This window comes from Artemia franciscana, chromosome 18 (assembly GCF_032884065.1).
Source record: "Artemia franciscana chromosome 18, ASM3288406v1, whole genome shotgun sequence".
Classification (NCBI taxonomy): domain Eukaryota; kingdom Metazoa; phylum Arthropoda; class Branchiopoda; order Anostraca; family Artemiidae; genus Artemia; species Artemia franciscana.
Window position 1 is genome coordinate 325,401 of NC_088880.1, and position 14,361 is coordinate 339,761.

Below are 14,361 nucleotides of genomic sequence, written 5' to 3' on the forward strand. Positions count from 1 at the left end.
ATCTGCAACTTTTAGAAATTAGTGTGCAGTCCAAATTATGGCACAGGTAATTGATTTCCTTTCTTGAATTGTTAAAATACCAAGAACAGTGAAACACGATATGATTTTTTGAATTACCTAAATAGAAATATCCGCAACCATATATATCAGTAATAAAAAAAACAACAGAAATTCAATTTTTGACGAAAAACAGCTCCATAAAAAGAAAAAAAAAGTGTTTAACAGTAGAAGGTGCCAAATGTAAGAAAAAGAACGGCGAGTGAAAAACAAACAAACAAACAGAAATTCAATTTTTGATGAAAAATAGCTCCATAAAAAGAAAAAGTGTTTAACAGTAGAAGGTGCCAAATGTAAGAAAAAGACCGGCGGGTGAAAAAAAAACCATACAAACAGAAATTCAATTTTGATGAAAAACAGCTGCATAAAAAAAAAAAATGTGTTTAACAGTAGAAGGTGCCAAATGTAAGAAAAAGAACGGCGAGTGAAAAACAAACAAACAAACAGAAATTCAATTTTGATGAAAAACAGCTGCATAAAAAGAAAAAAAAAAATGTTTAACAGTAGAAGATGCTAAATGTAAGAAAAAGAACGGCGGGTGAAAAAAAAAACAAACAAACAAAAACAGAAATTCAATTTTTGATGTAAAACAGCTCCATAAAAAGGAAAAAAAAGTGTTTAACAGTGGAAGGTGCCAAATGTAAGAAAAAGAACGGCGAGTGAAAAAAAAAAAAAAAAACAGGGGAAAAGAAGCTAAAAACGTATGGCACTAGACAAATTCAAGAGGTTATAGCTTTTCTTTAATTGAATATTTGGTTGTTGGTATCAAAGGATTGTTAATGTTTAAAACTTTAAGGAGAGAAAGTGTTGTCAAGTGAACAAATTAGTTTATCCTATTTACTTTCACGGTTCGACAGGGTGTTACATGGGACTAACCTAAGACAAATTGTAGTATTAAATCAACCAAAAGTAAAATTTTGGAAATTCACGGTTTTTCCGAAATGGACAGACGTAAGATAGGCCCAGGGGGCAAATTTTTTTAAATTTTGATGCCATTTGTGCTACAATTTTAGTAATGAGGCCAAAGCTTTAATTAGGGCCTGGAAAGATAGACTCGATCACCTACTGTTTTATGTATCCTACTTGTAGAGATTTTACAAATTTTATAATTCCCTGGACTCATTTATATTCTAGAAATAATTCATTAATTTTTTTTAAATCAAAGCTTAGGAGAAAGCTTTAGGAAAAAAGTTTAAAACTTTTGAACAAATGGTACAATTTTTTTTAAATCTCTCTTATTCGAAATAAATTGAAAAAATGACATCTTACCTTGATTTAAACCATCTAGATTTATGTTAATATTTTATTTCTGTAATTTTAGATTCACGACTATGACCTTGGTAATACTGTTCCCTTGATGAAGAAAATGGAGGTGAGCAAATCTGAGATAGAGCCAATTAAGAAAACTGTTGAAAGCATGGAAATAGTAATGGAAATAGAGTATTCAGGACATTTTAACCTATCTCTGGATGTCCACTCTACATTAGTCCCTAATACAAGAATCAGCCTAATTGGTAAGTTTTTTCCCTTTCCTTGATTATTTTGGAACTAGCCAACAAATAGCCTCCCCGACGACAGGCATAAAAACGAAAAGCAACTGTGGCTACATACTGGAGAAAAAATAGTTTGTCTCCTTCCCGTAAACACAAATTCCCAGTCCCCCTATCCTCACCAAAAAAGCTTTTCGTGAAAGTTTTAACTTCACACTCCCCCCTCCCCCGATCTGTGAGAAATAAGAGGGTATAGTTACCAAACCCGGTATAAAATTCAGTACCTTTTTATTAAGCACATGGAGTATATGCAACTTCTGTAATAAAATAAATTCGCTTGCCTCTTGGATAAAAAAACAATCTCTGTGAGCATTCCTAAACCAACTGGCTTAAAACTTGTAACTGCTACCCTTTGTGTGTCGTGACATAAATTGGTGTCAAGTTTACGATCAGGTCGATGACGGACACATAAAAGCAAGGTTTAATTTGGCATTATAAATAAAGAAAGGTTCTTAATAGCAAAATATATTATTCGGACAAATATCAAAGAGAAACGAAGTGTTTACTTTAAACACTAAAACACAGTAAAAAAATACTGTTACACAAATAATTATCCTTAGTTTTCCTGGTTTAAAATGTTATACAAAAGAACCAACAGATTTAGTGTTCTTTTTACTAGCTCAAAGTTTGACTTAATATGGTAATCGTTATGAACGCTTATTATAGATAAACCATAGAAATAATATAATTGTTTTAAGAAAATAAGTAGAAAAAATAAACAAATAGAATCAAAATGCACTGTATTATTTTATAATTGCCAGGTTATCATTGTTAATGACACCCAATCATTTTTTGCCAATATGCAGTTTACCAAAAACCAAGATTAAAGGCAACGTTGCGTTGGCTCCCAAGCTGTAAAAATGGCTTGTCTTGATCAATTCTCACTAGACATTTATATTTTGGAATGGCTGTTGGGAATTCTGTTTTGTTTGAATTATATGATGTCTTAAAGGTAATTGTTCTGTCAGGCAAAAACTGTTTTCAAACTTCAGCAATTAAGACAGATATGCACTTGAAAGAGACCTTGATCTTACTTTACCCATCCAATCACCTAGGACAAACAGTACAGCCAACCGCAATCAAACATAGAAGAGTCTATAGACATGCAACATTGTCATTAGTAAAAGTAAGCCATCATAAACTTAAAAGAAAGACACCTCAGATTTAATGAAGTAGCCCCAAGTGAGCAAATTTTTGAAGCATATGAAGATCCAGTTTTTTGAATTATATTTTATTTTAATATTATCTTTTCTTGCTTGCAAACGGCACTAGATATTGAAATTAGCTTAGAAATGAGCCCCTAAACACTTATTTATGGTGTCTCAGTGCCTCACCAGCGGGGAAGAAAAAAAAAAGAAAAGGAGACCTGTTACTGCTTCCTGTGCAAAATAATCTAACTAAGAGTAAGCACTTTTTCTCTATGGCTTTGCTTGAAGCAGTGGTCCTTGGATGATTTAATAATTAATAAATAAAAACATTGAATTGAATATTATAATCATAGCAGCAGGTATTACCCAGACCTAAACTAAAGAGCTTAAAAATTGTATGCTTTTTGTTCAAAAGGAACTAAATGTAGTCCTAAGCAAGGCCGTATCCAGGGGGGGATATTTGGTTTGTATTTCCCAGAAAATTTCGTCCGACCGTAAAAAACTAATTAAAAATGCATATAAACAATTTTTAGATTTGTTTTGTAAAGGTTTGTTTTGGAAATCCCCCCTGCTCCCCCCCAAAAAAAATACTCCCCTTCAGAAAAAAATCCTAGATACGCCCTTGGTCCTAAGAGTCCCTTACTTAATAAGGTTTTAACCGATTGACTTACTCAATGGAACATTCAATCCATGTAAGGTAAGAGAAACTGACCGTAAATGGAACAGAAAGTGTTTTAAAGTCTGGTCGAACAGCTCGTGGTAACTAACTATAAGTATAGAGCAACTCGGTTCATACAGAATGAGACCGAACAATCATTTCGAAAACGTTTGGCAACACAAACTAAAAGTGTTTATAATCGATGAGATAGGGTTACCCCAGAGCCGTTCCTAGGGAGGGAAGGAACAGGGTCAGCTACCCTGGCCCGGCTGGGGCCAGGATCTTATAAAAAATTATTTTAATTGTGCCTTTTTTGTTTATATTTGAGTCAGGAGCGGAGTGCTCTAATCAATTTTGGCCCGGGCACCACTAACCCTAAGAACGGCTCTGGATGACCCCATAAAGAACCAAAGTCCCTTAAAGTAGATGTTGTAAGGATTGACTCTCATCTTTGTCCTCTGAAAGGGCAAAGATGTGATATTTTTGTCGTAGATTAGAAAATAGTAAAATAATATTATTGCAAAGATAATGAACAATTTATAAATTGCGTTGATGCTTTTGCAAGGAGCAGGGCACAATCCCAAAAACTTGGGATTTGCCCACATCTTTGACCCTTTTGGTATATTTTTAAATTATCAGTTTTTATAGAATAATATTCTCATTTTCAGCGAGTGGTTTGAAAGGGGAGGGTAAACTAGGATTCAGTAGGAGACCATTTACGCATTGGGCCTTCTCATTTATTAAACCACCAATTGTGGACATGGAAGTAAAATCAACCATACAAGGAACAACCTATTCAAAAGTAACAACCCTTGTAGCTGCCTTGGTAAGTTGTAATTCCAAGTCTCTCTCTCTCTCTCTCTCTCTCTCTCTCTCTCTCTCTCTCTTTCTCTCTCTCTCTCTCTCTCTCTCTCTCTCTCTCTCTCCTCTCCTCCCCCCCCTCTCTCTCTCTCTCTCTCTCTCTTTCTCTCTCTTTCCCTCCTCTCCCCCTTCTCTTTCTCTCACTCTTTCTCTCTTTCTTTCTTTCTCTGTATCTCCCTCTCTCTGTGGCTCTCTTTTTCTCTTAAATATTTCTTTCTTCCTCTCTTCCTCTCTCTCTCTCTCCTCTCTCTCTCTCCTCTCTCTCTCCTCCTCTCTCCTCTCTCTCTCTCTCTCTCCGCGTGTTTCTATCTTTCCCTCTGTCTTGTTTTGTCTTTTTCTCAATCCATCTCCCTTTGATTTACACATAATTTTTTTAAAAATGAAAAAAAAAAGAAATTTAATTTTAATTAGTAGATAGTAACAAGTTTTAAAAACGTCAAACAGGGATTCTCACGTGATCATACACATGAGAATAATTTTGTTTTTATGCCAGAATCTATTTAGTACTTTCTTGAAAGTACAATAAAGTACAAGAAATAGAGCCAGTTTATCACCAATCTTGCACAGTATCGTGTCTGCCAAAACCTGGATTTCGCATTTCATTACTCTGATTGAACCAAAAATCCAATTTAAAGTAATTTAGTCATTTTTAGAATGCCCAAAATTATGAATTACGATCATGAAAAGGATCATAAGGATTTAAAAATGTCTAAATGACTTTAAAATGGATTTTTGGTAAATAGTCAAAATGGAGAAATATAATTTTGGGCATATACGATAGTATAGAAGATTTGCCAGAAATCGGCAATTGTATGTGATTTATTTAACGATTACTTCCATCACATTTAAACTGAAATTTCTCATTATGCCACTTGGTATTAACCAAGTGACATATAGCAATCACAAATTCTGTCGGTCTGTCGGTCCCGGTTTTGCTACTTTAGGCACTTCCAGGTAAGCTAGGACGATGAAATTTGGCAGGCGTATCAGGGACCGGACCAGATTAAATTAGAAATAGTCGTTTTCCCGATTTGACCATCTGGGGGGGGAGTGGGGGGCCCGTTTAATTCGGAAAAAATAGAAAAATTGAAGTATTTTTTAACTTACGAACGGTTGATCAGATCTAAATGAAATTTGATGTTTGGAAGAATATCGTGTCTCAGAGCTGTTATTTTAAATCCCGACCGAATCTGGTAAATGATTGACATAACCGGAACGGATCCGCTCTCTTTGGGGTAGTTGGGGGGGGGGGGTTAATTCTTAAAAATTAGAAAAAATGAGGTATTTTTAACTTACGAAACGGGTGATCGGATCTCAATGAAATCTGATATTTAGAAGGATATGGTGTCTCAGAGCTCTTATTTTAAATCCCGAACAGATCTGGTGACATTGGGGGGGGGGGGGAGTTGGGAGGGGGAAACCTAAAACTTTGAAAACACTTAAAGTGGGGGGATCGGGATGAAACTTGGTGGGAAAAATAAGCACAAGTTCTAGATACATGATTGACATAACCGGAACGGATCTGCTCTCTTTGGGGTAGTTGGGGGGGGGAGATAATTATGAAAAATTTGAAAAAATGAGGTATTTTTAACTTACGAACGGGTGATCGGATCTCATTGAAATTTGATATTTAGTAGGATATCATGTCTCAGAGCTCTTATTTTAAATCCCAACCGGATATGGGGGACATTGAGGGGGGGGAGTTGGGAGGGGGAAACCTAAAACTTGGAAAACACTTAGAGTGGAGGGATCGGGATGAAACTTGGTGGGAATAATAAAGTACAAGTCCTAGATACATGATTGACATAACCGGAATGGATCCGCTCTCTTTGGGGTAGTTGGGGGGGGGGGGGGGGTTAATTCTGAAAAATTTGAAAAAATGAGATATTCTTAACTTACGAATGGGTGATCGGACCTCAATGAAATTTGACATTTAGAAGGATATCATGTCTCAAAACTCTTATTTTAAGTCCCTACCGGATCTGGTGACGATGGGGGGAGTTTGGAGTCGGGGAGCCTAAAATCATGGAAAAACACTTAGATTGGAGGGATTGGGATGAAACTTGGTGGAAAAAAATAAGCAGAAGTCTTAGATACGTGATTGACATAACCTGAACGGATCGGCTCTATTGGGGGGGGGGGGGAGTTAATTCTGAAAAATTAGGAAAAATGACGTATTTTTAACTTACGAAGGAGTGGTAGGATCTTCATGAAACTTCATTTTTAGAAGGACCTCGTGACTCAGATCTCTTATTTTAATTCTCAACCGGATCCAACGTAATTGGGGGGGGGCAGTTGAGGGGAGCCGGAAAATGTTAGAAAATACTATTAAAATAAGCGGTGAGATCAGGATGAAACTGGATGGGAAGAATAAAAACCTGTCTAAGACACATGACTGACATAATCGGACCGGATCTGCTCTCTTTGGTGGAGTTGGGGGGGGGGGGGGTAATTTTGAAAATTGAGGTATTTGTAACTTACGAAAGGGTGATCAGATCTTAATGAAATTTGATATTTAGAAGGGTCTTGCACTTTAAAGCTCTAATTTTAAATTCCGACCAGATCCTTTGACATTGGGGGGAATTGGAGGGGGAAACCAGAATTCTTGGAAAACGTGGAAATTGGGGTATTTTTATTTTACGAAGGGGGTGATCGGATCTTAACGAAATTTGATATTTAGAAGGAATTCAAGTCTCAGAGCTCTTATTTCAAATCCCGACCAGATCTTTTGACATTAGGGGGAGTTGGAGGGGGAAATATTGGAAAACACTTGGAGTGGAGGAATCGGGAGGAATTGGTGGATAGAATAAGCAAATATCCTTGATACGTGATTAACGGAACCGTACTGGATTCGATCTCTTTGGGGGAGTTGGGGGGAGGGGTTCAGTGATATGGCGAGTTTGGTGCTTCTGGACGTGCTAGGGACGATGACAATTGGTTTGCGTGTCTGGGAGGTGCATAAATTGACTTGATAAAGTCGTTTTCTCCCAGATTCGACCATCTGGGGGGCTAAAAGGAGAGGAAAAATTAGAAAAAATTAGGTATTTTATTACATTTGAGTGGGTGATCGGATCTTAAGAATTTTGATATTTAGAAGGACATCGTGACTCAGAGCTCTTATTTTAAATCCTGACCGGCATTAAGCATCTTATTTTCCTTTTAAATCAATCTATTGATTCATAGAATTTTGCTAGAGCTCATACCATATGATCTCTTGGCTCTTAGCTCATCTTGCCTCGTCACAAGTGCCATATGAGCTCTTAGCTCTCATTTTTAAAGCAAAATACCAATAAGTGAGCACTTTCCTTCTCAAAGCGATTGCAATGCTTTGATGCACTTCCTTAAAATTGCCACAGCAAAAATATTTTGCCGAAAAATAAGTTCTGAAACCTTTTTTGTGGCTTTACAAAAGTTTAATTAATAAGGCATGGATTTACCAAGCCCGGTCTTGAACACGACCTTTCAGGTAAAGTAAGCCGAGTAAAAGCAACTCCTTTGTTCACCAGATTTACAAGTATCTGTTACTGATAAAAAACGAACTGTTTTTATAAGCCTGATTTGCCTTTCGAGCTTTAAAAAGCACCGATAGAAAGTCCAGAAAAGTAAAAAAGTACGGAGATTTGTGCCTTTTGTGCGTTAACAAGTGCCAACGGAGATTCAAGCTCCCACAAAAGCCACAAAGCACGGGTGACTATACCATTTAATTCTTCAAAGCACCAATGGAAAGTTGAATTCCTAGAAAAGTGAAAAAGCACTACTAGCTTTACTTTTTTTTACCTTAGCACTAATGGAGAGTGCAGCCCCTAGTAAAGTAAAAGAGCTCTGTCAACTTTGCCTTTTAAACTTACAAAAATGCCAATGACAGTCCCAGGAAAGTGGAAAAGTAGGGCTTAGCGCTTTGTCGTTATTTTCTCCCTCTAATGAAACATTCGCTTATGCGGTTAATTGTTGAAAACAAATGGTAGCCCGATCTCCACTGTTCTATGAATATTGTGTCGATTTTTCGATGATTTTTGTTTTGATTTTTTCATGTAGGGCTGTTCCCTCATTCAACTGTATTGTTTTACTGTTATCGATAAGGTAGAGAATTTTCTCTTATTTGATTTTTTTTCTGATACTAAAACGTTTATTTTTGATCTGTTTTGAATTTATTTTGTTCTATCCCTCTTTTATAATTGTTGTTTTCAATCTTGACAATAACTTTTTGATATATAGTTTATTCTTGAGTAAAAACACGTTTGTCTGGTTTTCGGTATTTTATATTACAATTCAATAGCAATTCATTAGCAAATTCAATTAATGTATGTTTCAAAACTACAAGACACCTTTGAATTCTTCTATAATCATGTGTCATAATACGTTATATGCTTCAGTTTGTGTATGTTCAACATGGAATTCAATAGTATGTTTCAAAACTTCAATAAAAACTTTGAATTTCTTTATAATCCTTTATTTTATTTATTTATCACTCGCACGATACACAAAGTAAATATGGCAGAGTAAAAAAAAAAAATAAAAACACAAAGAGAAAAACAATTATATACAGTAAATCAACGAAAGAAACTGATAAGACGGTGGTTAGCGGATAGGAGCGCATAAGCTGTACTGAAGATTTTTCTGTGTAGAATCTCCAAATTTAAAGTTATATCAGGAACGGAAAATTTGCTAAGTAGAATCCGGTTTTTTTGTCAAAGGTGGAAGATGCAGAAGAAAATATGAAATAATTTATCAGGATTCTCTTTAAATTACCTTTCTTAAGAAAGGGGTATATTATATCACAAACAGTACGCTGACGTAAGCTTGAAAGATTGTTGGTAATGTAAATATCAAGCCAACGAATACAATCAACAAGAGGGATAGTGAAGTTATTACAGTTAAGGGGAGTAGCAATAGTACAGTTATAGGGAAGAAAACTGACATTTATCTATATTAAGTGAAAGGCCAATATCAGAGAAAGCATCAGAAACTATAGAGAACATTTGGGAAAGACCCTTTTTTGGAACGGCTAATCAGAGGCAAGTCCTCAGCATACGCAAAATCAGAAAACATCCGCAAGACCAAAAAGGTATGTACCTGAAATCTTAGCCAGCACACTAGAAATGCATATCTTAAAAAGCGTAGGGGACAGAACACAGCCCAGCCTAACTCCTCTTCGTACCCTTATAATAGTGTCTGGTGCAAATCTTAATCGAAGAAAAGGATTTGAGTACCAAAACCTAAGAAGCATTATAACAGAGAGATTGACCCCAGAGTTATACAGAGAAAAAAGGAGCTGACTATGGACCATACTATCAAACGCTTTCGAAAGATCCAAAGCACAAATATAAAGACCATTTCCCTTAGAAGAATTTTCAAAAAGTAAAGAAAACAGAATGAATCCCTGATAATTTCTTTATTCTAATATTCTTTTATGATTTTTCTTAATATTTTATAATTTATATTTTGTCTCAATATTCCTTTAAAAAAAATCTTTGGTTTTTTGTTCCTTTATAGTTTCTCTGATGAAATTTTCTTTTGTACAATGTATATTGCTGTCAAGTATTCAACTGTTGTTGTCAGATCATGTTATTTTCCTGATTTTTTATTAGTTTTGCATGGTTACTTTGGTCTGCTGTCCAGTATTTTAGATGACTACCTGTCCGGGTTCATCCATAGCAACAGGAGCACAATACATATATCTATTTTAGAACAACACTAAACATTTGATAGATTCTTATAATATTCTTTTTTCCAAATTTCACAGGCATCAAAGATTCTGCAAAGAGCTCATGTTTTGCCCAACTATAGGATTCGATACAAGCCATTTTTCAATCCTCCCGACATAAGTCTACACGAGTATCCAAGGGTAGCTCGTCCTGTTCCAGTTGGCTCTTTGTCCGTCACTATTAAAGAGTGTTCGAGGCTTTTGGAGCCTATTCTGCGTGATACTCTTCACTGTACAATTGGTGTCGGTAAGTAAATCTAATTTTTTATTTTTTGTTGTTGTTGTGTTGATTTTTCTGGATATTAATTTCAAAAACATTCCACAAACGAAATTTTTCAAGTAAAGTAGAAAGTTACATTAAAACAAAAATGAGCAGACATGAAGTCAAAATTTTTTTACAAGCTTAAAACTACCACAAATTACCATCAATAACGGAACCCAAAACAAACTAGAAATCCAAGAAATAACCACGGCAAACTCAAGACGGACAAAAACTAAGATGAGTAGGCTGACTCCCCTCATGCCTCCTAAAGACCAGCACATAATTTACACTTACTGAAAACAATCCTGAAAGATTCAATTTCTCATAACATTGAACAAAAAGCGCCACCATAACCAAGATTACTGAAAAAAACAAGAAAAAAAAACAATAAATGAATATGGATTGCCAGTTTAAATACATATACACTGATATTTATTGCTGAAAGTCTCAATAGCTGGGATTTGTTAAATTTTCGAAAGAGAAAACATCTAAAATGGATTTTGTTGTCTATAAAGTATAGCTCTTTACTATTCTTTGAAAAAAAAATTTATGGAAATTTTTTTTTGAAATTAATTTCTTTTCTTTTTTGATTGACAGCTTTTTCATAAGCAAGCAAATAATATTCTAAATCTTTTTGTTTTCAAACAGTTCGTAGTAACGAACTGGTAAGTAAGACGAGATACGGCTCAACAGTAACCAAAATTCAAAAAAACGAAATTTGATATAAGTAAACATATAAAAAGAATTTGCTTAGCATGCTGAATCTCAATGTATAAGATTCATTAAGCTTAGGGCTACCCAAAAAAGGCCCCAAGCTTGAGAATATTGGCCTGGCGTTTCAAGCTCCTATCTGTAAAGATATGGAATTTTTGTATTTTTTGTCATAAGAAAGATCACTTAAAAGCGTTTATTTATGTTTTTTTTTTTTATTTTTTCAGGGATGGTTATATTGAACCAATGGTCTTAGAACATCGGGAGAGGGCTCGTTTGAGTGGAAAATCAAAGGTTCTAGTGCCCTCCCTAAGTGACAAAAAAGATTGGAGGGCAACTAGACACTCCCTCGCCCCTTTTTGCCCAAATTCGTCTGGTCAAAATTTTGTGATATCTATTTTGTTCAGAATGGTTGAAAAATCCCAAATCTATGACTCTGGAGATGCAATGAGCCCCCCGACCCCTAAGGATAGGTCTTTAAGTTGTGAAATTTGCCAATGGTTTACGTATAGTATTTTTGATTGGGAGATATACCGATATTTCATGGGGAGGATTTTGTGCTTGTGTTGTGTTTTCAAGGGGATAATTTCCCATATTGAGAGAATTTTGCGGGTGTGAACTTTCCAGAGGAAATCTTACACTAGGGGGATTTTTTAGATAGCCATTTTATTTCAGAATAATTGATAGATCCCAAAACTGTGGCCTTTGAAGATGAAGTGACCACCACCCAGAGCCCCTAAGGATAGGTCTTTAAAGTTAAAAAATTTGTCCATTATTTACGTATGGTATTTTTGATTGGGAAGTATACAGATATTTTTAGGGGGGCGGGAATTCTGTGCTTGGGCTGGGTTTTCATGGGGATAATTTTCCGTTCAGAGGGAACTTTCTGGGGGGGGGGGGACTTCCGGAGGAAATTTTGCAGTTGGAGGATTTGACAGAATTCATGTGTGAAATTCTCTTTATTTGTCTTATTTTCTCCTTGTGTACTCAATTTTTCATGCTGACATGTCCCGCGGGAATTTTTTCAGGGGAAATTTTCAGGTTGTTTGGATTTCTAGGAAATAATATCGACTTAATGGGGTTTTCCGGAGTGATCGCAAAAAACGATTAGAACCGAAAGTGTTTCAAATGAAAGCATGCTAAGGAGAATTTTTTTAGCCTGAATTTTCTGCAAGAAATATAGCGGAAGGGGGGGGGGGAGATTTCCAGCGAGGATAAAATCTTGCAGAAGGAATTTTATAGGAAGGAACTGTATTTTACACTAGAGGAACTTTCCAGGGAGAGTTTCCCGTGAGGGCAGTGAATTTTTCATGGAGGGTGAGCTAGATTTACCGGCATTATTTGAAAAAACGATCAGAAATGAAATGGAAAAAAAACAAGTTTTTTTTCAAACTTGAAAAAACGAATCTTTAAAACAAGTCCTTAAAAAAAGACTAAGTTATAAAATTTGCCCATTGTTTACGTATAATATTTTTGATTGGGAAGTACACAGATATTTTTAGGGGGATGGGGGATTTTGTGCTTGGGGTGGGTTTTCATGGGGATAATTTCCCGTTCGGAGGGATTTTTCCGGAGAGGGGGTGACCCTTCCAGGGGAAATTTTGCAGTGGAGGGATTTTGACAGGATTCATGTAGGAAATTCTTTTTATTTGTCTTATTTTCTACTTGTGTACTCAATTTTTAGTGTGGAGATGTGCCGCGGGAATTTTTCAGGGGGAAATTTTCAGAGTGTTTGGATTTCCAGGAAATAATATTGACGGAACGGGGTTTTCCGGAATGATCGCAAAAACGATTAGAACCGAACGTCTTTTTTCAAATAAAAACATGCTAAGGAGAATTTTTCAGCCTGAATCTTCTGCAAGAAATTTCACGGAAGGGGGGGATTTCCAGCAAGGATAAAATTGTCCGGAAGGAATTTTATAGGAGGGAAGTGTATTTTACACTAGAGGAAATTTCCAGGGGGTAATTTCCCGTGAGGGCAGTGAATGTTTCAGGGAGGGTGAGCTAGATTTACTGGCATTATTTGAAAAACGATCAGAAATGAGCTGAAAAAAAAAACGCCTTTTCAACTAAAAGTAAGGACCAACGTTTTAAAACTCAAAACCAAGAGAAATTACTCCGTATAAGAATAGGTTGCCCCCTCCTCATTTGAAATTGTTGCCCCCTTCCTCAATACCTTGTTATTTACTCTAAATTTTGACTGTTTGTCCCAGTTTGTTTAGAACAACTCCTGACATAAAAGGGCCGATTAGTTAGAATGCGAAGTTTTTTTTCAAAAGTTCTAAAAAGTTTAAATGCAAAGCTTGAAGAGCAAGGTATTGAGGAGGGGTGTAACCCCTTCGTATGTGGAATAGTTTCTGTTTTGTTTTGAGTTTTAACGTTGCTCCTTACTTTCAGAAGAAAACACTTGTTTTTTTCTATTTAATTTTCTATATGGATCCATATCTTGGCTAACCATTTATATTTTGGACAAAATATTTTCAACAGTTTTCAAGAACATTACGCTGTTCTGAAAATCGGGACAAACAAGGCATCCCTTGATTTATTTTTACACCTCCTGAAGTTTCCCTGAAAATAAAACATAAGACCCTTCCTAAAGTATTGTATGTCTGATATTTTGACAACAGGAATGCAATTATACTTTTTTTGATTTGGTACAATTGTAAGAGCAGAAGTAGCAATAGTGGTAGCCCTGAACTGTTCAACTTAATACCCTCAGTCGTTTTTTGAAATATTATTGAGACGTCTTATTGACAACCTGCGCACATATTGATATAGTTTTGAAATAACATAAGCTTTCCGTGAAAGGGTCTACTTTATACCCTAGCCTATACCCTTTTTCGCTTAGATATCTTGAAAACCTGAACACCCTTAAGCAATTTTGATTTTAGTTCATCAGTAGCAGTAATAGTAGTAGAAGTAGCAGCAAAAGTGGTAGTAATGTTGATAGCCGTGGGAGTTTTCAGCTGAATACCCTAAACTCCTCCTTTGATGTTCCTAATACATTCCTTTGATAACCCATATGTACATAGTATGTTTGAATTTAGTTCAAATCTTTCCTCACGTTCTCCAAAAGTTTAGTTAAGACCCATAGAATTAGTAATAGTACTAAGCACAAGAGAAACAGGAGTAGTACTAGTGATTGTACTATTATTCGTAAGCAGGAATAGAATTCACATTGTGCATTTTCGTCTAATTCAACATCCCCTCTTCATGCCCTGATAGTTTCAACTTGATACGTTAAAACATTTCTGAGATATTACTGATGCTTCCTGTTGATAACCTACATGTACATGATGTGTTTTTTAATTGGCCCAACATTCCCCTCAACAGTTCCTGAAATTTCCACATTAATAAAATTAGCCTTAGTTATATTAGTGCTAACATCAGTACTAGTACTACTGATAGTA

General features: G+C 35.7%; 1 protein-coding gene across 1 annotated transcript in view; it reads left to right on the forward strand.

Annotated features, from left to right (window-relative positions):
- LOC136038469 (PDZ domain-containing protein 8-like) overlaps positions 1 to 14,361 on the forward strand; it is a 98,294-nt gene that overhangs the window by 13,824 nt on the left and 70,109 nt on the right. Inside the window, exons 3-4 of the mRNA XM_065721536.1 lie at positions 1,379 to 1,571; positions 4,082 to 4,239. Of these exons, the coding sequence (XP_065577608.1) occupies positions 1,379 to 1,571; positions 4,082 to 4,239 (351 nt within the window). The remainder of the gene's footprint in view (positions 1 to 1,378; positions 1,572 to 4,081; positions 4,240 to 14,361) is intronic.